Here is a 25,887-nt window from a genome sequence, read left to right as displayed (position 1 = left end):
CTGGACCCGTGGCCACCAGGGTACCACCCGTGGACTGTTCCTGCAAAATATCTCTTCGAAAACACATGATTCAACAGAGGCAGTTTGCTCTTTCTCGTGCTGTTCCTCCTCCCCACTGGCTCAGGATTAGGCCCCCATTTCACTGGCTGTCAGGATGGGGCACCTGTCCTGTGCTGCTTTCCGTTCGGAAGAGAGAGGCAGAGTGCTTTTCTCTTGGAGGACTGGGGCTGCGGATGATTTAGGTCAGGGATGTCCAACAGGTCGATTGCAATCTACTGGTAGATCCCCGCGAGGTTTTGGTAGATCGTGGTTGATCTCTGGCTCCTGCCCTGCCCCCTCGCCCCGCCCTCCATTGTTGTATGATCTCTGGACGGGAAGGCGGAGCTCTCTCCGTGCTGCTGTTTTGATCCATAGCGATCTTTTTGTGAGCAACTATCCCCCTTGCCTTTAACCTGCCCCAAAAAACAGAACTCCCCCCAAAATCAGTTTTTTCTCAAACCCCCCCCCCAAAAAAAACAGGGCATGGGGCTTTTCTCCTCCCTAAAAAAGCTCAACAACTTTGAGCTGAACCCAAAAAAAACGGAGCAAAATAAAAAAATTCCTTCAGTAGCACCTTAAAGACCAACTAAGTTTTTATTTTGGTATGAGCTTTCGTGTGCATGCACACTTCTTCACACTTCTAATAAAAACTTGGTCTTTAAGGTGCTACTGAAGGAATTTTTTTATTTTGCTTCGACTCAGACCAACACGGCTACCTACCTGTAACTAACCCAAAAAAATGGGTAGATCACTGCCAGTTTTTAATTCTGAAAGTAGATCGCAGTAGTTGGCCACCCCTAATTTAGGTTACCTTTTTCCATCGATGGGGGAGAATCCCCACAGCAGTCTTGTGGTCCTGCTTCTTGTTCCATTTTTTTGTTTTTATTTGGCTATGCCACAGCCTCCCACGGCACCCTCTCAGAGTTTCAAATGTGCCCATTCGCAAACTCTGCTTTAACTAGGGAAGGGAGCGACAGAGACTGAAACCTCCAGGACACAGATTGCTGGCGGCTCCTGGGGACACAGCTTCCCCACACCAGGCCCCCCTTCCCCAATAAAATAGGTTCTGGGGTTTCTGCGCGTTTTATGCATAGCAGTTTTTCTACTTTGCAAACTGTGCCCAAGGGGCCAACACGTTTGGCACCCCCTGCTGGTAAGTGCTGGGTAGCTCAGGGCCTTCTCCTAACCTTACTTCTAGCACATTTAAGAGCAGTGTCATACCTTGGTTCTCGAACAGAATGCGTTCCGGGAGTCCGTTCGACTCCTGAAACCGTTCAAAAACCAAAGCATGGCTTCCGATTGGCTGCAGGGGCGTCCTGCGGCCAATCGGAAGCCGCGGCGGACATCCGGCTTCCGAAAATTGTTCGGAAACCGGAAAACACTCACTTCTGGTTTCCGATCACTCAGGAGCCGAGACATACGAGTTCCAAGGCGTTCGGCAACCAAGGTACGACTGTAGTCCTTTCACGGAAGGAAAAAGCAGAGGTGCTCAGACCCTCCCAAAATAAATCCAAGACGAAAGGAAAGCAGAACTCGCCTCCAAAATTTCCCCCAAGCAAACAAAAAGCACAACCTCCACCCCCCCCCAGAAGTAGGCAGAGCACTCTCTACCTGGTGCACAGAGGCATTAGGAGGAAATAGAAGACTGTTGGATTTTGCATTCTTGCCACTTCTGGTTGCAGAAAGAAAACCCTCAAATTTAAAGTAAGGGTCTCCGCAGCTGCCAAGGGTGGTGGTGGTCATAGAATCTTAGTTGGAAGGGACCCCAATGGGTCATTTAATCCACCCCAACCCCGCACCCCGGTGCCCTCATGATGATGTCTGAGGGCACCATGTTCTCAAATCTGAGCAAATAATGGCAAGAAAGATTGGGGAAATGATCTTGGCTCCACCACGTGAAGAAGTGAGTGAAGGACCTGATAAGAGACCAGTTGCCAGCTGATCACCCTGAGTTAAGGGCTCTTGGAGAGGACACGGCGATAATTATTTGTTCACACATTGGATCTAGCAGCTATAGGTCCTGTTGGAATTATGAAACTTTTCATAAAGCTCCTGACAAAGGAGACCTCCCTGAAATGCAACAAGCTATGGTTTGTCACCAGACTTGCCAGAGCTTGGCTCCTTTTATCCCTCTACGAGGACTAGAAACTTGGTTTTAAAAAGAAACTAAAATCAGGACACACCAGAATTGTCACATCCTATTAAATCACAGAGCCCCACAAATATCTGAGCCATCAAACCTGCTTCATGGGTCTCTGTTTACCCCAGGTAGACTCATAGAGTAAGAGAATCAGAAGGGACCACGAGGGTCATCTAGTCCAACCCCCTGCAGTGCAGGACTCTTTTGTCCAATGTAGGGTTCAAACCCACGACTCTGAGATAAAGTGTCTCATGGTGTACCCACTGAGCTATCCCAGGGGATAAACTCCACCCTCCCCACAACACAAAAAACCTTGCAAAACTAGCTTCTTAATGCTCTGTTAAAACAGCAGAGAACTATTCCTGCATTGCAGGGGGTTGGACTAGATGACCCTTGGGGGATCCCTTCTAACTCTAAAATTCTATGATTATTTTCCAGACTGAACCTATCCAGCTCCTTCAACCATTCCTCATACGGCTTGGCTCCTAGACCCTTGATCATCTTGGTCACCCTCCTCCGCACATTTCCCGGCTTGTCAACATCCTTTCTAAATTGTGGTGCCCAGAACTTAAATTGTGCAGCCCTGCTTAGGGAAGTTTTTAATGACTGATGTTTTAATGTATTTTTAATCTTTTGCTGGAAGCCGCCCAGAGTGGCTGGGGAAACCCAGCCAGATGGGCGCGGTAGAAATAATAAATTATTATTAATAACTGGACACAGTATTCCAGGTATGTTCTGACCAAGGCAGAATGGAGTGATATTATGATTTCCCTTGATCTGGACACTAGATTTCTGTTGATGGAGCCTGGAATAGCATCAGCTTTTTTCTGCTGCTGCATCACACTGTTGACTCATGTTTGTGGTCCACTGAGACCCCTAGATCCTTCTCATATTTTACCACTGGCAAGCCCGGTGTCCCGCCATCTTATATTTGTGCATCTGGTTCTTCCCAGCTAAGTGCAGAATGTGACCATTTGCCCCTGTGGAAATACATTTCCTTAGTTTTGGCCCAGAACAAAAGGCAAGACAAGAGCCTCTCCCTTATTCCCCCAAACACAAAAGCTGCTCTTTGTGTTGCAAATCGTTTTACTGCACCCAGGCAAGTGGAGAAATGGTGGTCAAGGGGTTCCTTCTGCCCATCCCCCTCTGCCCCATGGGCTTGGGGGGGGGATGTTGCATGTTAGGGAACTGCCCCGTGGCAATTGGCAGGGAAGATCCGGCCGTCTTTGAGGGGGTTAACAGCTCCGATACAATGCAGAGAGGGGAGGTGCCAGGAAATGGGGCACACTTTTTTTCCAAAGGGACAGACTTCCCCCTTTGTGTCCTGGTGAAATCTCTGCCCTTTGCTCGGCTGCCAGTACAGGCCGCTCACGAGTCCAGGAATCTGCTTCCCAAGCCAATGTCGCCGTCGCCTCCAGAGAGAAACCCCCAGCCCAGCCCCCAGGGTCAAACGTCCGTCATCTCGTCCTCCAGTTCTGCATCGTCCGGCTCCCCTTCGGCTTCCTCCTCCTCCTCGTCTTCCTCTTCCGATGTCACGTCCGGGTCGTTGGCTTGAGCCAGGCACTTGGGGCAGGAGCAAACAAACAGGTAGTTTTCCCTGGAAGGGGGCAGAGGAGGGGGAGAAAGGGGTGGGTGGCGATGGCGAAGATTTCAGTTTACTATCCTCCCGACACATAAGGAATCTCCAGGATTTGAAAAGCGTAAAGCGCGGCAGAAATTAAAAACAATGCAACCATGTATTATACAATACATTTGTACTGTACTTTTGGAAACTCCCTGCCTGTTGATACACTTCTCTGTGCCTGCTAAAAACCATTTTTAGCAAGCAAACCATTTTGCTCTGAAAGGTAGGAGACTCAACAACAGGAAAAAAAACTTTCTGGCTGCGAGAGCTGTTTGACAGTGGAACAGTCTCCCTCGGGACGTAGTGGACTCTCCTTCCTTGGATGTTTTTAAGCAGAGATTAGGTGGCCATCCATCATGGATGCTTTAGCTGAGATTCCTGCATTGCCGGGGGGGGGTCAGACTAGATGACACTTGGGGGGACCCTTCCAACGCTGGTTCTACGATTTCGTAGACAAGCCACACACACCCTGACATTCGGAAAGCCGATGTGAGATTTAAGCTGCTTTATTTCATGGATTGTTGTTTTACACTTCCGAAAGTCTTAAATTGCAGTTAATCACTCCCACTGATCATTTCATTGCGTTATCCTCTTTTGTAAACCGCTTTGAGGGTTTTTCCTTTTGCAATCAAGCGGCGTATGAATTTTGTGAAATAAATAATAAACTCCGTAGGCTCTCCTACGTATTTTGGAAAATGGTTTCTCTGCCTCTCTGCTATGTACTTGCCTAAATCGCGACCCAATTTTGCAGGGTGGCTCCCGAGACCGAGGAGCAGCTTTCTTGCCTATATTGGGGAGCTGTTGGGCGCCATTTTGAATCCCAATGGCAGACCGAACCTTTCAAAACTTAACCTGGTTCTATCTGCCCATTGAAGATCAGGCAGCAACCGAGAGCTAGGCAGATGCCATTATTATAACTACAGTAAGTATTCATTTTTATTTATATCGTGTTTTTCCCTCGGACCAGGACTGAAGGCAGCTTACACAAATCAAAAGAACCCAAATTTTTTTCGGTGGTTTGAGCCCACACAGGGACAGCTGTGAGCAGGATTCATGAATCTGCAGGGGGTTGGAATACGTGACCCTTGGAGGGGTCCCTTCGACAATTAAAACATGCAAAAAGCCAAAAACATATACAGTCGTACCTTGGAAGTCAAACGGAATCCGTTCCGGAAGTCCGTTCAACTTCCAAAACGTTCAGAAACCTAAGCATGGCTTCTGATTGGCTGTCGGATGTTCGGGTTCCAAAGAACGTTCGCAAACTGGAACACTCCCGGGTTTGCGACGTTCGGGAGCCAAAAAATGCCTCAGGAGTACCAAAGCATTCGGGATCCAACATACGACTGTAAAAGATAATAGCTAAAAAGCAATTAAACTGAAGCAGAATTAAAACAACTGACAGCTGAAACACAAAACAGACCCTTTAGTCTAGCTGGGGTCTCTTATCTGTCCCCTAGGAAGGTTTAAGTGTCCCTTAAGTGCCCATTGTGGGAAACCCACAAGCAGGATCCGAGCACGAGAGCAACTGTCCCCTCCTGTAAAGGTAAAGGTAAAGGGACCCCTGACCATTAGGTCCAGTCGTGACCGACTCTGGGGTTGCGCGCTCATCTCGCATTATTGGCCGAGGGAGCCGGCGTACAGCTTCCAGGTCATGTGGCCAGCATGACAAAGCCGCTTCTGGCAAACCAGAGCAGCACATGGAAACGCCGTTTACCTTCCCGCTGTAGCGGTTCCTATTTATCTACTTGCATTTTGACGTGCTTTCGAACTGCTAGGTTGGCAGGAGCTGGGACCAAGCAACGGGAGCTCACCCCGCCACAGGGATTCGAACCGCCGACCTTCTGATCAGCAAGCCCTAGGCTCAGTGGTTTAACCACAGCGCCACCTGGGTTCCTCTAGTTTCCACCAACTGGTACAGTGGTACCTTGGTACTCAAATGACTTGGTCCCCAAACAATGCAAACCTGGAAGTACCGCTAAGTGTTCCAGTTTGCAAACTTTTTTCAGAAGCTGAACGTGCTTCATTTGAGTGTTATGCTTCTGATTTGAGTGCCACACTTCCGTTTTGAGTGTCACGCTGAGGTCTGTCTGTTTCTGCTACTGTATTTATATTGCATTTTTGTTTTTGCGGCTCTATTTTTGGTTGTTTTTGTGACCGCGTGGAACCCAGTTCAGCTACTGATGGATGGATTGTGTGACTGCAGTACAGTGGTACCTCGGTTTATGAACACAATTGGTTCCAGAAGTCTGTTCATAAACTGAAGCATTCATAAACTGAAGTGAACTTTCCCATTGAAAGTAATGGAAAGTGGATTAATCTGTTCCAGACGGGTCCGCAGAGTACTCAACCTGAAGCGTACTTAACCCGAGGTATGAGTGTAATTGGTTCCGGAAGTCTGTTCATAAACTGAAGCGAACTTTCCCATTGAAAGTAATGGAAAGTGAATCAATCCGTTCCAGATGGGTCCGCGGCGTTCGTAAACCAAGGTGTTCATAAACCGAGGTTCCACTGTACACTGTTTATTGCTTTCATTTTATGCATCAACGGTCTCGTTAAGACAGTAAAATTAAATTGCTGTTTTAGGGGTTGTTTTTAAAAGTCTGGAACAGATTAATCCATTTTGCATTACTTTCTATGGGAAAGTGTGCCCTGGTTTTGGAAGGGACTTGCGCAATGGATTAAGTTTGAGAACCAAGGTGCCACAGTATTCAGAAGCATTGCTGCCACCAGCTGTGGAGGCAGAGCAGAGCCATCCTAGTTAGTAGCCATCAAAAGCCATCTCTCTGTCCTCCATCAATCTGCCTCATCCTCTTTGGAAGCCAAGCAATCGCTGCCTCCTGTGGCGGGGAGTTCCGCAGTCTAACCCCGCGCTGTGCAAAGACGGATTTTCCTTGCATCTGCCCCGAATCTTCCAACGTTCAGCATCGCAAGGATTCCTTGATGGGGAGCTATGCCTCTTGCTCCCTGCCCATCCCCCCCCAGGCCTCTCCTAATATTATGTTGGCATCAAACTTTGCTGCCCAGGCTTACCGGAGGGTCTTGTTGCGGCTGTGGCGGCTTCGCTCCCGTTGGCAGCAGTCTAAGTAGCTGATGCAGATCTCCTGTTCGGGAATAAGGAATGGCACACACTGAAGGCATTTTGACCCAAACAGAGTGGCATGCCCAACATTTCTTTTTAAACCTCTGTGTATATTCATCAACCTATTTTCTTTTTAATTTCTATGTTTAAAAAAGAGCTTGCTACTTGATGTTTATCTTTGTAGGTTATTTCATCTTTGTTCTATCCAGCTATAAATTAAAAACAAACATATACTGTGTTCCTTCCGTGTATAAGACTATTTTCCCCCAGATTTTTAAAGTTTAAAATTGGTGGTCATCTTAGACATGGAATGATGCAATTATTTATTTCTTAATTTTGGGCTCAAAAAATAGGGGTCGTCTTATACACGGAAAAAAATACGGTATTTATTTATAATAAAACATAACAAAACATAGTTACAGATGCCAATTTAAATAAAAGCAAAAGGGAAAAGGGAATATCTAGAACTGAGCGCATAGGAACAAATTCCCATACCAAGATAATTTAATATCGCACGGTTCCAAGTAGCACAAACGGATTTGTGTTATCCTGTGCCTTATTGCTCCTGTACATTATAAAAATAATAATATTCTGTTTTGTTACTGTTATAGTTTGGTGGATTCTCTTTTTAATTGTGTTTTAATCTTGTGAACCGTCCTGAGGACTTTTGATGAAGAGCAGTATGTAAAACTAGTAATAATAATAGTAATAATAGTAATAATAATAATAATAATAATAATAATAATAATAATAAACATGCTAAAGGCATTCTCTTGGATTGGATTCTTACAAATACTGTAATAGGTTAAGATCTGGTGAAGTACAATAACAACTTTGTAAAATATACAGTTTGGGGTTCCCCCCCTCTTTATTTTCCCTTCTACAAGGGTCCTGTCTCTATTTTTCTTTCTCTCTTGTTTATTTACCTCTCACCCTGTTTAGTGCGTTTTGCATTTTCAATAAAGATGTTGAAAAATAAAAAAAGATAAAGCCATTCTCTTGCTCTCTGGATCTCAACATAATTAATCATAAGCTTTAAACATGCATACTGTGTCCCAGATTTTAGTTACCCATTCCTAACTTTGGGACACGTCCCAGCTCAGGAGATACCCAATGTCTTGCAACAGGGCTGAAAAACGCGGGCCCCTCTCACCCCCTGGAGGCTGGTCCATTCAGGAGACTGAGACACCGGCCCACCCACCTCTTTCTGGCTTAGAATCACAGAATTGTAGAGTTGGAAGGGACCCCCAAGGGTCATCCAATCCAACCCCCTGCCACGCAGGAATTTTTTGCCCAACACGGGCATCGAACCCATGGCCGATTGCAGGGGGTTGGACAAGATGACCCTCGGGGTCCCTTATGGAACTCATTCTCTCTTTCTCTCGCTCTTACTTAACAACCAGCCCATAGCTGCCAAGTTTTCCCTTTTCTCGCGAGGAAGCCTATTCAGCATAAGGGAAAATCCCTTTAAAAAAGGGATAACTTGGCAGCTATGCCAGCCCAAGGCCCATCAGCTTCCTCCTTCTCCTTAAGTTTTAGCTTGCCGTCGCAGAGCTCATCTGGGAAGAATAGGAGGATGCACAACCTCTAGCGCCACCTAGTGCTGGTCTCCTAGAGCCCTGCCCTACCAGTTTCCGAAGGGCCAACCCACAGCCTCCAGGGCTCTCACCTCTCCCGGCCCGATATCCTCCAAAGCCGTCAGGTGCAGGAGGAAATTGTTATCCGGGAATGAGGTCTCGGCATTGGGGATGCAGCTGTGGTTACCTGAGGAAGGAAGGGAGCAGAGCGGCCATGAGCTTCAAGGAACAATTTCCTGTGTGATTTATTTATTTATTTATTGAAATATGAGAGCCATCTTCAAATATCTCAAGGGCTGCCAGGTGGAGAATGGAGCAGGCTAGTTTTCTCCTGCTCCGGAGGGTAGGACTCGAACCCGTGGCTTCACATCACAAGAAAGGAGATTCCGACTGAACATCAGGAATAACTTTCTGACAGTAAAAGCTGTTTGACAGTGGAATAGACTCCCTTTAGAAGGGGGCAGACTCTCCTTCCTTGTAGGTTTTTAAGCAGAGGTTGGATGGCCATCTGTCAGGGATGCTTTACTTGAGATTCCTGCATTGCAGGGGGTTGGACTAGATGACCCTCGGGTCCCTTCTCACTTGATGATTCTATAAAAAGTGTTTGGGCAGATTATTCCTCCCCTGCTACTTACAGCAACTCTGCAGCATGTAGAGGCCAGAGCCTTCGCAATTCAGAAATTCCCCTGTCTCTAAATCGAAGAGGAAGGAAAGAAGATATGAGAGGCAATGTCGGTCTCTTGATAATCCCCCCTTTCCCAAAGAGAATCCTAAATGCAGGAATCAGGCACAGGAATCAGGGATGATTGAGTTGCGATTCCTGCACTGAAGGGGGGTTGGACTAGATGACCCCGGGTGCCCCTTCCAACTCTAGGATTCTATCAGTATACCAGAAGGAGCGTATCCTCCCCCACCGTTCTGCTCGGACACTGAGGTCCAGCTCTGAGGGCCTTCTGGCGGTTCCCTCCCTGCAAGAAGTGAGGTTACAGGGAACCAGGCAGAGGGCCTTCTCGGTGGTGGCGCCCGCCCTGTGGAAAGCCCTCCCATCAGATGTCAAGGAAATAAACAACTATCTGACTTTTAGAAGACATCTGAAGGCAGCCCTGTTTAGGGAAGTTTATTGTTGTTGTTTAGTCGTTTAGTCGTGTCCGACTCTTCGTGACCCCATGGACCATAGCACGCCAGGCACTCCTGTCTTGCACTGCCTCCCGTAGTTTGGTCAAACTCATGTTCGTAGCTTCGAGAACACTGTCCAACCATCTCGTCCTCTGTCGTCCCCTTCTCCTTGTGCCCTCCATCTTTCCCAACATCAGGGTCTTTTCCAAGGATTCTTCTCTTCTCATGAGGTGGCCAAAGTATTGGAGCCTCAGCTTCACGATCTGTCCTTCCAGGGAGCACTCAGGGCTGATTTCCTTAAGAATGGATAGGTTTGATCTTCTAGCAGTCCATGGGACTCTCAAGAGTCTCCTCCAGCACCATAATTCAAAAGCATCAATTCTTCGACGATCAGCCTTCTTTATGGTCCAGCTCTCACTTCCATACATCACTACTGGGAAAACCATAGCTTTAACTATACGGACCTTTGTCGGCAAAGTGATGTCTCTGCTTTTTAAGATGCTGTCTAGGTTTGTCATTGCTTTTCTCCCAAGAAGCAGGCGTCTTTTAATTTCATGACTGCTGTCACCATCTGCAGTGATCAAGGAGCCCAAGAAAGTAAAATCTCTCACTGCCTCCATTTCTTCCCCTTCTATTTGCCAGGAGGTGATGGGACCAGTGGCCATGATCTTGGTTTTTTTGATGTTGAGCTTCAGACCATATTTTGCGCTCTCCTCTTTCACCCTCATTAAAAGGTTCTTTAATTCCTCCTCGCTTTCTGCCATCAAGGTTGTGTCATCTGCATATCTGAGGTTGTTGATATTTCTTCCGGCAATCTTAATTCCGGCTTGGGATTCATCTAGTCCAGCCTTTCGCATGATGAATTCTGCATATAAGTTAAATAAGCAGGGAGACAATATACAACCTTGTCGTACTCCTTTCCCAATTTTGAACCAATCAGTTGTTCCATATCCAGTTCTAACTGTAGCTTCTTGTCCCACATAGAGATTTCTCAGGAGACAGATGAGGTGATCAGGCACTCCCATTTCTTTAAGAACTTGCCATAGTTTGCTGTGGTCGACACAGTCGAAGGCTTTTGCATAGTCAATGAAGCAGAAGTAGACGTTTTTCTGGAACTCTCTAGCTTTCTCCATAATCCAGCGCATGTTTGCTATTTGGTCTCTGGTTCCTCTGCCCTTTCGAAATCCAGCTTGCACTTCTGGGAGTTCTCGGTCCACATACTGCCTAAGCCTGCCTTGTAGAATTTTAAGCATAACCTTGCTAGCGTGTGAAATGAGCGCAATTGTGCGGTAGTTGGAGCATTCTTTGGCACTGCCCTTCTTTGGAATTGGGATGTAGACTGATCTTCTCCAATCCTCTGGCCATTGCTGAGTTTTCCAAACTTGCTGGCATATTGGGTGTAGCACCTTAACAGCATCATCTTTTAAAATTTTAAATAGTTCAGCTGGAATATCATCACTTCCACTGGCCTTGTTATTAGCAGTGCTTTCTAAGGCCCATTTGACTTCACTCTCCAAGATGTCTGGCTCAAGGTCAGCAACCACACTACCTGGGGTGTACGAGACCTCCATATCTTTCTGGTATAATTCCTCTGTGTATTCCTGCCACCTCTTCTTGATGTCTTCTGCTTCTGTTAGGTCCTTACCACTTTTGTCCTTGATTATGGTAATCTTTGTACGAAATGTTCCTTTCATATCTCCAATTTTCTTGAACAGATCTCTGGTTTTCCCCATTCTATTGTTTTCCTCTATTTCTTTGCATTGCTCATTTAAGAAGACCCTCTTGTCTCTCCTTGCTGTTTTTTGGAAATCTGCATTCAGCTTCCTGTATCTTTCCCTATCTCCCTTGCATTTTGCTTGCCTCCTCTCCTCCGCTATTTGTAAGGCCTCGTTTGATAGCCATTTTGCTTTCTTGCATTTCCTTTTCCTTGGGATGGTTTTCGTTGCTGCCTCCTGTATAATGTTACGAGCCTCCATCCATAGTTCTTCAGGCACTCTGTCCACCAAATCTAAATCCTTAAACCTGTTCCTCACTTCCACTGTGTATTCATAAGGGATTTGATTCAGATTGTATCTTACTGGCCCAGTGGTTTTTCCTACTTTCTTCAGTTTAAGCTGGAATTTTGCTATAAGAAGCTGATGATCTGAGTTACAGTCAGCTCCAGGTCTTGTTTTTGCTGACTGTATAGAGCTTCTCCATCTTTGGCTGCAGAGAATATAATCAATCTGATTTCGATGCTGCCCATTTGGTGATATCCATGTGTAGAGTCGTCTCTTGTGTTGTTGGAAGAGAGTGTTTGTGATGACCAGCTTGTTCTCTTGACAGAACTCTATTAGCCTTTGCCCTGCTTCATTTTGAACTCCAAGGCCAAACTTGCCAGTTGTTCCTTTTATCTCTTGATTCCCTACTTTAGCATTCCAATCCCCTGTAATGAGAAGAACATCCTTCTTTGGTGTCATTTCTAGAAGTTGTTGTAGGTCTTCATAGAATTGGTCAATTTCACTTTCTTCAGCACCGGTAGTTGGTGCATAAACTTGGATTACTGTGATGTTAAAAGGTCTGCCTTGGATTCGTATCGAGATCATTCTGTCATTTTTGAGATTGCATCCCATTACAGCTTTTGCCACTCTTTTGTTGACTATGAGGGCCACTCCATTTCTGCTACAGGATTCTTGCCCACAGTAGTAGATATGATAGTCACCCGAACTGAATTCGCCCATTCCCTTCCATTTTAGTTCACTGATGCCCAGGATGTCGATATTTATTCTTGTCATCTCATTTTTGACCACATCCAGCTTACCTCCACTCATGGTTCTTACATTCCAGGTTCCTATGCAATATTTTTCTTTACAGCATCGGACTTTCCTTTCGCTTCCAGGCATATCCGCAACTGAGCATCCTTTCGGCTTTGGCCCAGCCGCTTCATCAGCTCTGAATCTACTTGTACTTGTCCTCCGCTCTTCCTCAGTAGCATGTTGGACGCCTTCCGACCTGAGGGGCTCATCTTCCAGCGTCATAACTTTTATATGCCTGTTGTTTTATATGCCCTGTTTAGGGAAGTTTATAACATTTGATAAATCATTGTATTTTAATATTGTGTTGGGAGCCGTCCAGAGTGGCTGGGGAAACCCAGCCAGATGGGCAGGGTATAAATAATAAATTATCATCATCATCATCATTACATTTATACGCTACCTTTCCTCCAAGGGGCTCAAGGTGGTTCTCTTCCTCCCACCCGTCCCATGGCGACATCAAGGTTCGATCCAGTTTCACCGGAGCGTTGGAGGAGATCAAGCACCCAGCCCATCAGGCAAAAGAACAAGATGGATCTTTGGCCTGATCCTGCAACACCTGGTCTTCTGCTCTCCAAAGCAGAAAGGGCCTGGAGGTAAGCCATGCATGGACCCAACATTCTTACCAATTCCTCGGCGATGCCAGGCAGTGGCATAGCATAGTATGCCAGTGCCCAGGGCAAGCCCACTATCAGAGCCAGGCAGCGGCAGTGATGGTGGAGGGGGGAAGTTTATTTTATTTTATTACTTCATTTCGTGAAATTTTTACACCACTTGTTTTTAAAGAAAACCCTCAGAGCATTTGATTTTTTTTCTTTTGAAATTTTGCACACGCTTAAATTTTGCACCTGGGACAACAGTCCCTCTGCTATGCCACTGATGCCAGGCATTCGACAACACCGCCACAACCAGGGGGTGCCAAGCGCTGGGCACCTCCCACCCATGAAAGCACGGACCCCCGTCGTTCGAAAGCCCCCCTCATTTCCCGTTCACTGACCTCTCTCCATGTCCTTGTACAGCTGGTTTATGAAGGTGTCCAACTGGTCTCGCTCCCGAGGGGGCAACTCCAAGACATCGCAGGCATGGACCCATTGGCTCAAAGAGCTGGGTGGTGAGAGAGAGAGAGAGAGAGAGAGAGAGAGAGAGAGAGAGAGAGAGAGAGAGATGGCATCAATTCCTTCCATTTATAGAGTCTGCCTCTCTGCGGGGGCTGGCAAGGAATTGCCGGCGGGGTGCCACTACCAAAAGCGCCCTCATTTTGCTGGACAGGGGCACGCCACAAATCACACCTCCAACTCTGGGACGATTTAAAGCTATCCATAGGACGCCGCCACTGAAAACGGGGGTAGACAACATGGTGCCCCTATCCAGACATTCTACAACTCCCATTGGTCAGTATGGCCAACGACCAGGGATTGTGGGAGTTGTGGTCCTAAGAGAGCACCACATTGGCAGTGCCTTAAAAGGTAGCCCAACGCCGTTATACCCATTTCGCAGGTGGCGGGGAAGAGCGACTGAGGTGGAGGGCCAATGGTGTTTTCGTGGTGACTTCACAGCGGCTAAAGCGTGATTTCAACCGGGGAATATCCAAGCCACTAAATTCCGCTCGCCACAAGCAAGGGCTGTAGCGCCAATTGGTATTTTTTATATACCAGTGAAACCCAGCTGACGGGGTTGCACCAGCTCAGTCTGTTGGCCAGTCGGTGTTATTTGTCCAATGTTACGTCTCAAATGGCTGAACTTATTTAGAGCAACGGAGACACTTTGTATGGATCAGTATCTGGAGAAGCCTACAAGCTGTATCTATCTATGTCCAAAACTATTTTAGTGAGCCTTAACTTCTGCATAATCTGCTCATCAATGGCTCCTCTTCATCCTGGAGAGAAGTGACTAGTGGGGTGCCACAGGGTTCTGTCTTGGGCCCAGTCTTATTCAACATCTTCATCAATGACTTGGATGATGGGCTTGAGGGCATCCTGAGCAAGTTTGCAGACGACACCAAATTGGGAGGGGTGGCTAATACCCCAGAGGACAGGATCACACTTCAAAATGACCTTAACAGATTAGACAATTGGGCCAAAGCAAACAAGATGAATTTTAACAAGGAGAAATGTAAAGTACTACACTTGGGCAAAAAAAATGAAAGGCACAAATACAGGATGGGTGACACCTGGCTTGAGAGCAGTACATGTGAAAAGGATCTAGAAGTCTTGGTAGACCACAGACTTGACATGAGTCAGCAGTGTGATGCAGCAGCTAAAAAAGCCAATGCAATTCTGGGCTGCATCAATAGGAGTATAGCATCTAGATCAAGGGAAGTAATAGTACCACTGTATTCTGCTCTGGTCAGACCTCACCTGGAGTACTGTGTCCAGTTCTGGGCACCACAGTTCAAGAAGGATACTGACAAGCTGGAACGTGTCCAGAAGAGGGCAACCAAAATGGTCAAAGGCCTGGAAACGATGCCTTATGAGGAACGGCTTAGGGAGCTGGGTATGTTTAGCCTGGAGAAGGGAAGGTTAAGGGGTGATATGATAGCCATGTTCAAATATATCAAAGGATGTCATATAGAGGAGGGAGAAAGGTTGTTTTCTGCTGCTCCAGAGAAGCGGACACGGAGCAATGGATTCAAACTTCAAGAAAGAAGATTCCACCTAAACATTAGGAAGAACTTCCTGTCAGTAAGAGCTGTTCGGCAATGGAATTTGCTACCAAGGAGTGTGGTGGAGTCTCTTTCTTTGGAGGTCTTTAAGCAGAGGCTTGACAGGCATATGTCAAGAATGGTTTGATGGTGTTTCCTGCTTGGCAGGGGGTTGGACTGGGTGGCCCTTGTGGTCTCTTCCAACTCTATGATTCTATGATTCTGCAGCAGCAAGCTATCTGAACCTTTCTCTGCTTCCAGGTGGTGACTGGTACCGGGAGCAAGTTCTACTGCACAGGGATCTCACCCTGAGATTCCCATTATTACTGCCTCAGTACTTTCTACCAGGACTGACAGGGACTCTCCAGGGTTCAGGCAGGGGAAATGAACCCAGGATTTTCTTAATGAAAAGCAGATGCCCTGCCCTTGTGATCTACAGCCCTTCTGACTAGTTCCTCAGACCACAAAGTTAGGTCTTGAAGACAATGTATTCCGCTAAGTCCTAATTAACCCCCAGAGTGCCCAGGCGAGTTCCTGGGAGAGGCTAAAATCCACCTGAACTTACCTGGTCCCTATCCCTTGTCCGTTGGTGCCAACGAGGGCGAAAAGCGACCGGAAGCCTTCCGGGGAGAACCACTGCCAGGAGGAGATAGCAAAGAGAAATAAATGGTGATGGTAAACAGCATCCCTGCCCCAGATGATGAGCGCCTCCTGGGACTAGAGGAGTGGGATGGGGGGCCCACCTTCTCTCGGTCCCGCCACCCTCACAGGACACTTGGTGGGGGATGCAGGACAGGGCCTTCTCAGTGGCTGCCCTCAGACAACTTTGGAACTCCCTGCCTAAAGAAGCTAAACTTCTTGCTGTCGTTTTGCAGGCGACGACCGTTTCATTCTGAAAGGCCTTTGGCAGGCTTCCCCAAACTAAGGCCCGGGGGCCGGATGCGGCCCGTGAGGCTGTTTTATGCGGCCCCTGGCACTCCCTGCCGCCGCCTGCTCTTAACAGCGCGGCTGCCCACTTCCGGGTCGCTGGAGCATCGGAAATAGCTTGTGCGCATGCACAAGCATGATTTCCGGCACGCTTATGGGTTGGAGGAGGCCCATGTGCATGCGCACAAGCTATTTCTGGTGTTCCGGTGACCCGGAAGTGCGCTGGAAATCGCGTGTGCACATGCGTATGGGTGCACGCTCCCACGTGCTCCGGCCCACAGCACAATTGGCGCTGGTGGCACCGGCCCTCAGCGACGTAAGTTTGGGGACCCCTGGCCTTTGGGAATGGAGCGCTTTTACTGAAAGGGCTGGTACCGTGATGTTTTCATTGTGATTATCCATGTGTGTTTTAAAAGGTTTTATATATGCAGTATAAACACCGGCAACTGGGAAACCCTGGCCTGCGAGCGCTCCAGTTGGAGAACAGCCTTTACCAAAGGTGTCATGGGCTTTGAAGAAACTCGATCTCAGGACGCAAGGGAGAAACATGCTAAGAGGAAGGCACGCTTGGCAAATCCACGCCGTGATCAACTCCCGCCTGGAAACCAACGTCCCCACTGTGGAAGGACGTGTGGATCCAGAATTGGCCTCCACAGTCACTTACGGACCCATTGTTAAAATCATGTTTATGGAAGACAATCTTACTCGGCTACGAGTGATCGCCAAAGAAGATATACGGTATTTATAGATAGGTATATATTTGTAGCTAGATATTGATATATAGTTTTAGTTCTATTAATGTTTGATTGTTTTTAATGACACCACACTATGTTTTTAGCTGTTCTTATTTTATTTGTAAGCGGCTTTGCATCCCTGTAAAGAGGAGAATAAAACAGTGGAATCTCAGTTGTTGAACGTAATCCGTTCCGGAAGACCGTTTGACTTCCGAAACGTTTGACAACTGAGGTGCAAAGGGCTGTCGGCAATTTCCATTGAGGAATGGGTAAACGCGCAGCGGAAGCCGTTCAGCTTCCGGGGCGCGTTCGAAAGCGGAAGCAATCACTTCCGGGTTTTCAGCGTTTGGGTTCCGAAACGTTTGGCTTCTGAGACGCTTGAAAACCGAGGTTCCACTGGAGAAGACAGGCCCCTGAATCTTTCTCTCTGGAAATTCGGGATTCCAAAGTATTTGACGGGGTCCAGAAAACTTCCCAAAGGGAATCTATTCTCTATTCCAGACCCCGCTAAAGGAGAAACTTGGAGCCTAGAACTGCTCCCAGCTACAAAAAGGCTGGCTTTACCCTGCTGAGATGGTCGTCGTAAAGGGCTTCGGTGAAATGCACACGCAGGACTTCCAGCTGGCCCTGGAGGGGTGGAGGAAATCACAAGTCATTCGACGTTAGGGATAATGGAAACGAATCCATGCTTGATTCTGTCCCCGCAACCTTCTCGAACCTGGGGCCTTCTGGATGTTTTGGACTACAATTCCCATCAGCTGCCAGCCCATGAGATCCTGCCCACACTTATCTCTGTGCTTTTACTAAAATCTGAGATAAGAACAGGATCAGGCCAGCAGTGCATCCTGGGACCAGCCAGATGCCTGCAGGAAACCCGCAAGCGGGATTCGAACACAAGAGCCCTCTCCCCTCCTGCGGTTTCTAGCAACTGGTATTCAGAAGCATCGCTGCCTCCGACGGTGGGGGCATATAGTCATTGTGGCTAGTGGCCATGAATAGCCCTCCCATGCTCCATGGATTTGTCCAATCCTCTTTTCAAAGGTTTGGTGGCCATCCTTGCCTCCTGTGGCAAGGAGTTCCATAGGTGAACCAAGATAATGGAAATGGCAGGTTGTTTTCTATCGACCACTGCACATGCACAGGGTAGGCAGGTGCAGGATAAGATTTTGATGCTTCCTTTGGGTCAAAAGAGACAGGCAGAAAGAAAGAACCGCAGAACCGAAGAGCTGGTACCCCCAAGGGTCATCTAGTCCAACCCCCCGCAAATGAACAGATCACCAGCCCCAGAAGATCAACCCTTCCATCATCACAGGGTTCCCAACCTTAAATTTATCTCCCAGGAGTTTGTGGACAATCTCCTCTTCCTCGTTGGCTGTTTTGCTGCAGAACTGAGCAAAGAGTTTGATCCACCAGTCTTTGTCCTTTGCCTGCAAGGAAACAAAAAAATCGGCTTTCACTTCTCTCGATGTAGGGAGCTTCTGGGGAACAACCGAGGCAAGAAGATGTTGAAAGGCACCCCCACCCTTTCTCACCTGGCCCCCAACATGCTCCCCACTGCTCTCCCTCTCCCAGCCCCTGCACTCTGCTCTCCTTGCATGCTTCGGCCAGGCTGGGATGCATCCCTGAACTGCAAGGATCACAGAATCTCAGCACTGTAGACTTGGAAGAGACACCCAAGGGTCATCTAGTCCAACCCTCTGCAACGCAGGAATGACAGCACGTGTCTCCTGCTTGCCTGGGCGGAAGGGTGTGGATCAATGTTTGTGCGCATCTCTCTGGTGTTTGCTGGAATGCGGACAGCTGTACTAAGCAGAAGTCACAACTCCTGCTCTGCCCACTATTGCCATGCAGCCCTCAGAAGCTCACCCAAGAGGGGAGGTGGCCCTTGGGAGCCAAAAACCTTCCCCAGCCCAGACCTAGCCTTTCTTTAAAGCAAAATAATTTTCTTGTTTGTATGCCGCGCAGATGACTGGGTTGCCCCAGCCACTCTGGGCAGCTTCCAACAAAATATTTAAAAACACAATAAAACAGCAGACCTTAAAATTTCCCTGGCACAGGGCTGCCTTCAGGTGTCTTCTAAAAGTCAGAGAGTTGTTTATTTCTTTGACATCTGATGGGAGGGCGTTCGACAGGGCGGGCGCCACTACTGAGAAGGCCCTCTGTCTGGTTCCCTGTAACCTCACTTCTCACAATGAGGGAACTGCCAGAAGACCCTCAGAGCTGGACCTCAGTGTCCAGGCTGAACGATGGGGGTGGAGACGCTCCTTCAGGGATACTGGACTGAGGCCATTAAGGGCTTTAAAGGTCAGCACCAACACTTTGAATTGTGCTTGGAAATGAACTGGGAGCCAATGAAGATCCTTTAGGACCAGTGTTATATGGTCCTGGCGGCCACTCCCAGTCACCAGTCTAGCTGCCACATTCTGGATTAGTTGTAGTTTCCGGGTCACCTTCAAAGGTATCCCCACATAGAGCGCATTGCAGTAGTCCAGGCGAGAGATAACTAGAGCATGCACCACTCTGGCGAGACAGTCTGCAGGCAGATAGGGTCTCAGCCTACATACCAGATGGAGCTGATAAACAGCTGCCCTGGACACAGAGTTGACCTGCGCCTCCATGGACAGCTGTGAGTCCAGAATGACTCCCAGGCTGCGCACCTGGTCCTTCAGGGGCACAGTTACCCCATTCAGGACCAGGGAGTCCCCCGCACTCGCCTGGCCCCTGTCCCCCCAAAAACAGTCCTGTCTTGTCAGGATTCAACCTCAATCTGATAACCAGCATCCATCCTCCAGACACTCACACAAGGCCACAGATCTTGGGGTACCACAAACCTGCTTGACTGTGGCAACCATTCTGGCCATGAGCATGATGCTTGAAGTCTCAGGGGGGTAATGGATGTTCCTGGAGAAGAAGGGACGGAAAGGGATTTCTTCTTCACATAATCACAGACGAAACAGAGGGGAAAGCAGAGTGCTCCAGCCCTAGCAGAATCTACCCCAAATAATAAACTGGCATTATTACTTCATATTCCTGCGTATAAGACTACTTTTTAACCCAGGAAAATCTTCTCAAAAGTCAGGAGTCATCTTATACGCCAGGTCGTATTTCTTAAATGGCGAATATATCCCAAACTATATATTTTAACTGGAAAAGTTGGGGGTCGTCTTATACGCTCAGTCGTCTTATACGCAGGAATATATGGTATTCTCTCTTTTTTTTCCTCTCCCGCTATTCAGCCAAAATCAGCTCCCACAGCATCTTGCAAATATCTGCAAAGGAAGTCCCTGACCTTAGAATTTCCTCCTCTCTGGTTTTAATCTGTGCATTTTTTTGGTAAGATTTTTTTTTTAAAAAAAGAAAATTGCATACTGTCCTTCATCTGTACAAGACAAGAATGCAAAATCAATCATAAAAACAGCACAGACCACTAAACCCCCCTCCTCCCCACCCCAAAGCAGCTTTCAGTTGCAGTGGCAAAAAGCGACTGAACAAACAATAGGGTTGTATAATAATAATAATAATAATAATAATAATAATAATAATAATAATAATAGTTATTTAAGCTGCATGGCCCACCTTTCAGGGGGGTTGTAGCAGCTGATTCCCTGCCTCAGCCAAGGAGGTTAGAGCAGATGATCCTCAAGATATTTTGGAGGATTCTAAAAGGTGGAGACTATATTTTGTTTTTAGGTGCTGCATGTACAGTTGTGGGTTTTTCATGAATAATAATTGTTTTTTTATAAACCCTGGTGCCCCATTCATCCAAGCAATGGGGGTACACCTTTTCAGTCAACCAAAAGGTTTCCAAACTGGCTAATCTAAGCAATTAAGCCCCGCAGCCTGATTTAAAAAAACAAAACAAAACAAATAACCCTCTTTTGTAGCCCCAAGTCCTCTCTGCTGTGGACAGAAAAAGTCACTTTATCATTATTCATTAAATCTGCATAGCCGCCCTTCATCCGTATGTCTCAGGGCGGTTCGCAACATCAAAACACGCGGTTTAAAAAACCCTCAAAAATGAGAAATAAATACCTCCAGGCCTCCTGCAGTTTGCTGAGCGGGTGGTTGGGGTCCTGCCTGGAAGGCCCCAGGCACAAAACCTGGTGATACTGCTCCCAGGCAAGCTGGCGGCACTCGGCGCTGCAATAAGCCACCTAAGGAGCAATAGGAAACGAAGCACAGCTGTCATCTAAGGGGACTCCCCAAACCTTTAGCACAGCCCTTCGGCAGCCAGGGAAAGGCTACCGAGATTTCCAGGCTATGCGAGGGGACGCGAGCCGCCTGCCTCACACTTACTTGGCAACCGGGGCAGTGCTGGTGGAGCTCTTTCCGAATGCTGCACTGCTCTGGGTGAGGAAGGGCTTGGGACTTCCCCAGGAGCCTCTGGGCATTTTCTTCCGCCGTCTCCAGTGCTCGCAAGCAATGGTCGCAGGCTGGAGGGGAGATGGGGAGCAAGAGCCATGAAGGAAAGTAAGAGAAGCAAGCGCTGGAAATGTAAAACAATAGAAGGGGCTTTTTTTCCATATGTGGTGGGATTGTAAAATGATAAAGAAATATTGGGGGAAATATTGGGTGTGAGCGCCTGCGGAATTGTAGCAACTGAATAGCGATTTGTGATTTTAGCAATTCTCCGGTAACTTTTGCGGGCTTGCAAGACCAAAAGCTTAAATTGGCTTGGAGTTACAATTCTACCAACGACAGCGATTTTCAGCCTGTAACCCAATTTTAAGGGAGCGGCTTATATTCGGGTCTTCCCCCCCCCCTTGAATTTTAAAGGTGCAGCTTATTTGCGGCGAGTGCGGCTTATATTCAGGCCAACACGGTAATACTTATATTTATATAGGTATGTACTGAAGCGATCCATTGAAAAAGCAAGTGTACCAAAATGAATTATTGCAAAAATAATAAGAAAAATATTTGGGTGGGTGGGTGTGTGTGTGCCAAATTTTGTCCTCGCTCAGAGCACCAGATTACCAAAGGCACACAAGGTATACAATACAGGATACAGAAGTCCTTACAGTATCCGAGGTTATCCTAAATTGGACTAGATGAGTATCCAGAGCGGCAACTCCAAAGGACTTCTCTGCGCACACTGGAATTTCCTCTTTCTCCCCTGCCCTCTTCAGCCCCTCAGCTGCACACCCTCAGAATCAGCAGCGTGGGGTCGGGGATCCTCTGGAGGAGATTTTGGGGGTGCACAGGGGTAGGAGATGAAATGCAAGCCCCTTGGAACCCCCTTCTGGCACAGTGTGGGATACAGTCCAATTTCTAGATAATACACACAGAGACACATATGCGCAAACCCCAATGCACACATTGCAATGTCTTATCCAAAAAAACACCAAGATCATGGCCACTGGTCCCATCACCTCCTGGCAAATAGAAGGGGAAGAAATGGAGGCGGTGAGAGATTTTACTTTCTTGGGTTCCATGATCATTGCAGATGGTGACAGCAGTCATGAAATTAAAAGACGCCTGCTTCTTGGGAGAAAAGCAATGACAAACCTAGACAGCATCTTAAAAAGCAGAGACATCACCTTGCCGACAAAGGTCCGTATAGTTAAAGCTATGCTTTTCCCAGTAGTGATGTATGGAAATGAGAGCTGGACCATAAAGAAGGCTGGTCGCCGAAGAATGGATGCTTTTGAATTCTGGTGCTGGAGGAGACTCTTGAGAGTCCCATGGACTGCAAGAAGATCAAACCTATCCATTCTTAAGGAAATCAGCCCTGAGTGCTCACTGGAAGGACAGATCCTGAAGCTGAGGCTCCAAGACTTTGGCCACCTCATGAGAAGAGAAGACTCCCTGGAAAAGACCCTGATGTTGGGAAAGATTGAGGGCACAAGGAGAAGGTGACGACAGAGGACAAGATGGTTGGACAGTGTTCTCGAAGCTACCAACATGAGTCTGACCAAACTGCAGGAGGCAGTGCAAGACAGGAGTGCCATGGGGTCACAAAGAGTCGGACACGACTAAACAACAACAACATCCCTAAATGGATTGAGAGGGCCAGTCTGCTCACCTCTATATTTATACAGGGCATTCCAGAGGAACTGGGCAGACACCACGGGCTTCTCGATGAAAATCGTTTCCCCCTTCTTGATGTTTCTAGTGGCGAAGAGTCCTTTGCCCTTTTAACATCAACATAACAAAAGATAACAATAATAATAATAAGCTTGGTTTGGAGACAGGACGGCAGCGGGAAGGAGGAAGAGAAGCACCACATGGAACCAGCAGTTGCCTAGTCGGCTGGGGCGAGCTAAGAAACAGCTCCGGACGACCAGGTAGAGACAAGGAGCTTGGATTTCTTGCTGAGGGCAGCTCCTCTTCAAAGCGATTCAAGCGCATACTCAGTTATGACATCCTCCCGGTGGAGACAAATGACCGCCCTACCGTACCCCAACACGAGTCGTTAAAATAATCCGTAACACACAATGGCAGCCCAAGGATGAGAGCACCGGGGGTGAAAGGGCACACCAGGCTAAATGGAACCTGCCCCAATTTGGTCTGATCCAGATTATCTGGGCTTGCTATTAGTGGTCTTCACCCAGTGAACGCCAGTTGTGCCCCAACAGCAGAAGCTAACGATGGTCAACACAGTACACATTTCCCCCTCTGGGATAGCTCAGTCTGGAGAGCAGGAGACTCTTAATCTCAGGGTCATGGGTTCGAGTCCCACGTTGGGCAAAAAGATTCCTGCATTGGAGGGGGTTGGACTAGATGACCCTTGAGAGCCCTTCCAACTCAACTGTTCAATTATTCTAATGGGCTGTGTGCCCACTTGTGATTCCCTGCAAACAGCTCATTCAGGCACACAGCCCCCAGCATTGCCATGGCGGCTACTAGCCGCAGTTAGCCTCTTATCTTCCATGAATTGGTCTATTCCTCTTTTAAAGAAATCCAGGTTAGTTGCCACCATATAGGAGGCAGCCCTCTTCTCCCTGCTCACAGCAACTTGGCAGAGTAGGAATCCGCCTATGGGCCCCATGCCTTTTAGGGGCCCCGCAGGAATGGATCAAAATAATGTGGATTTGTTTCATGCAATAAAATCGGTTTATTAAAATTGTCGGTTGGCAAAATCAAAAACGTATTAGGAGGTAATCCATCGGCGAGGGCTCTCTGCAACACCTAGGCCAGCACCCTGAGCTCACAGTGGCCAATCAGTTGGACACCGCAGAGAGCCAGCAAGCAGGATTCGGGCGCAAGAGCCATCGCTCCATCCTGGCTAGCAGCCCTGCCCCCCCCCCGCTTTCCGTAACAGCCCCGTCCGAATTGAAAGCCACAACTTGCCCAGGAAGAACCCAAGAAAAAAAAAAGCCTTGCCAAAGCCCCTCCCGCCCCAGCCCAGGTTCCTGTCGCCAGCCAGATGCCCAAGATGCTCCCAACAAACAGAACCCACCGCAGCATCAGCTCTCCCATTGAGCTTGCCAGCGCTCAAGTGGGGTTACTCGGGAGCAAGTCCCGTCGATTTTACTGGAGGCTCCCTCCAACCTTTTGGCAAGCTGTCACCATCGCCAGATCGGACCGAGCCCCACCCCGCCCAGGATGGCAGTCTCAGCTGATGTGGCGACGCTGGCCCGGGCGTGGTTGCGCTTGGGGAAACCCGGCCGGATCCGGCCCCAGGAGCCCGCATCTCTGCAGGCACCCCGCCCTGCGCATCTTTGCTCCGAAGCCGGCCCCCGCCGCCCGGCATCCTGGCACCCCGGGTCCGCGCCCCCCGCTGCAACAGAGGCCGCTTTGCGCCCTGGGCGCATTGGATGGAGGGTTTGCTCCCTTGCAAGCGCGCACAGCAGCCAGCCACTGCAGCGGCACCCTTGCGTTTCCCTGCAGGATCTGGCAGCGGGGAGAGGGAGAGAGGAGATCCCCTTCCCTGCAGCAGAGGATCCACTGGATCCGCAGCAGCAGCAGGAGGAGGTGTGGCGGGGGGGGGGAAGCAGGGAGCGGCTCCCTCTTGCTCACCTTGACGTTGCTGATGAATCGCACCTCCAGGGCTCGGCGGGCTTGGCCGGCGGGGTCCATACAAAAGGAGAACGTGTCACTCATGGGAGCCGCCATCTTGGCCCAACTCTGACCCTGCCCGCCAGGAGGAGGAGGAGCAAGAAATGCAATTGCAATCGCGGGAGGGAGGGATCGCAGCTCAGTTTGCCCGTCGGGAAGGATTTCAGATTTGCGTTCGCGTTGCGTTGCTCTCCGGCCTTTCTCTGCAAGGAGCGCCAGGTGGCGCGCGCGGTGCCCCACCCGCCGGGCTTGGCTTCCCGTAACAACAACCCTGCGAGGTAGGGGGTGCCGAGAGGCTGCTGCTGCTGCTGCTGCTGCCGGGCCCAAGGCCCAGCCCAGAGAAAGCTGCCTGCAAAAGTGACATGAAAGCTGGCAGCAACCACCCCGCCGCGTGGGAAGCCCTTGCAGACAACCTCAGTGCTTCATCCTCAAATGCGCAGTCCTCCATTGCCTCTCGAACATAGCCACCAACTCCTAATTGTCCGGAGTCCCTTCACCACCCCCCAATAAAATATTTGTGTGTCGCCCCCCCCCCTCCCCAAGTTGATGGGCATTGCCATTCAAATAGTTTGCATGTGCCATGTCTTGCAATTGGTTATGATGGGTGGCGCTTTCCTGCCCCCCTCAATGGTTTATTCAAGTTGACACCCCTGCTGCCAAGACAGGTGCCAACCAGAGTTGGAAGCAGGTGTGCCATCTGTGGGACCGCCCCCCCCATTTTATTTTATTTTATTATTTTTGTAACACTCGATGGTAAGGGGGGGAACCTCCTTTGTCTCTTAACATGGCAGGTGTACCCATTATGCCCCAGGGTGATGGCGTGGGATTGGCGCCTTTTTGTGGCTGTGGACGTGGAGCAGTGCAGCCAATATCCTTGTGGGGAGACACACTGGGTGGGACTGGTGGACTGCAAGCTTAACATCAGGAGAGCCTGCCGGACCAGGCCAGTGGCCCCTCTTGTCCAGCATCCTGTTCTCACAGTGGCCAGCGGCGAGATGTTTGTGGGAATCCCGCAAGCAGGATCCGACCACAAGCCATACCTCTCCCCCCTCCTGTGGTTTCCATTGCTGCCTCTGACCCTGGAGGCAGAGCAGAGCCATCGTGGAGGATAATCAATAATAATAAAACAGTCTACAGATACCATACCATAAACACAGGGGGGGGGCAGGATCAGAGCACTGCTCAAGAACGGAAGAAGCAAATGACATCATGATGTGAGC

The 25,887-nt window shown here is 48.6% G+C and overlaps 1 protein-coding gene across 1 annotated transcript; it reads right to left on the bottom strand.

Annotated features, from left to right (window-relative positions):
• Positions 1–534: 534 nt before the first annotated feature.
• SMYD5 (SMYD family member 5) lies at positions 535–24,819 on the bottom strand. The gene is made up of 13 exons (XM_035101136.2): positions 24,629–24,819; positions 22,692–22,800; positions 20,966–21,102; positions 20,702–20,823; positions 19,501–19,570; positions 17,992–18,096; positions 17,234–17,296; positions 15,574–15,644; positions 13,365–13,471; positions 9,095–9,151; positions 8,552–8,646; positions 6,834–6,904; positions 535–3,776 (listed from the first exon to the last, which is right to left on the bottom strand). Exons 1-13 carry the CDS (start codon positions 24,722–24,724, stop codon positions 3,626–3,628), a joined length of 1,254 nt encoding a protein of 417 aa, XP_034957027.1. The 5' UTR covers positions 24,725–24,819; the 3' UTR covers positions 535–3,625.
• Positions 24,820–25,887: the final 1,068 nt, after the last annotated feature.

This window comes from Zootoca vivipara, chromosome 9 (genome assembly GCF_963506605.1).
Source record: "Zootoca vivipara chromosome 9, rZooViv1.1, whole genome shotgun sequence".
NCBI classification, from domain to species: domain Eukaryota; kingdom Metazoa; phylum Chordata; class Lepidosauria; order Squamata; family Lacertidae; genus Zootoca; species Zootoca vivipara.
The sequence above is the reverse complement of the archived record's forward strand: the minus strand, read 5'-3'. Positions and strand labels throughout refer to the sequence as shown.

Bases quoted from the DNA above. Each gene is read 5' to 3' on its own strand.
- SMYD5 (XM_035101136.2), bottom strand. From the start codon at position 24,724: ATGGCGGCTCCCATGAGTGACACGTTCTCCTTTTGTATGGACCCCGCC. The intron at 18,097-19,500 runs GTTTGTGGTACC...GTTTCCTTGCAG, and splicing joins TGGTTGCCACAGTCAAGCAG to GCAAAGGACAAAGACTGGTG. The intron at 17,297-17,991 runs GTTGGGAACCCT...CCACCCCTCCAG, and splicing joins TCCTGGGAGATAAATTTAAG to GGCCAGCTGGAAGTCCTGCG.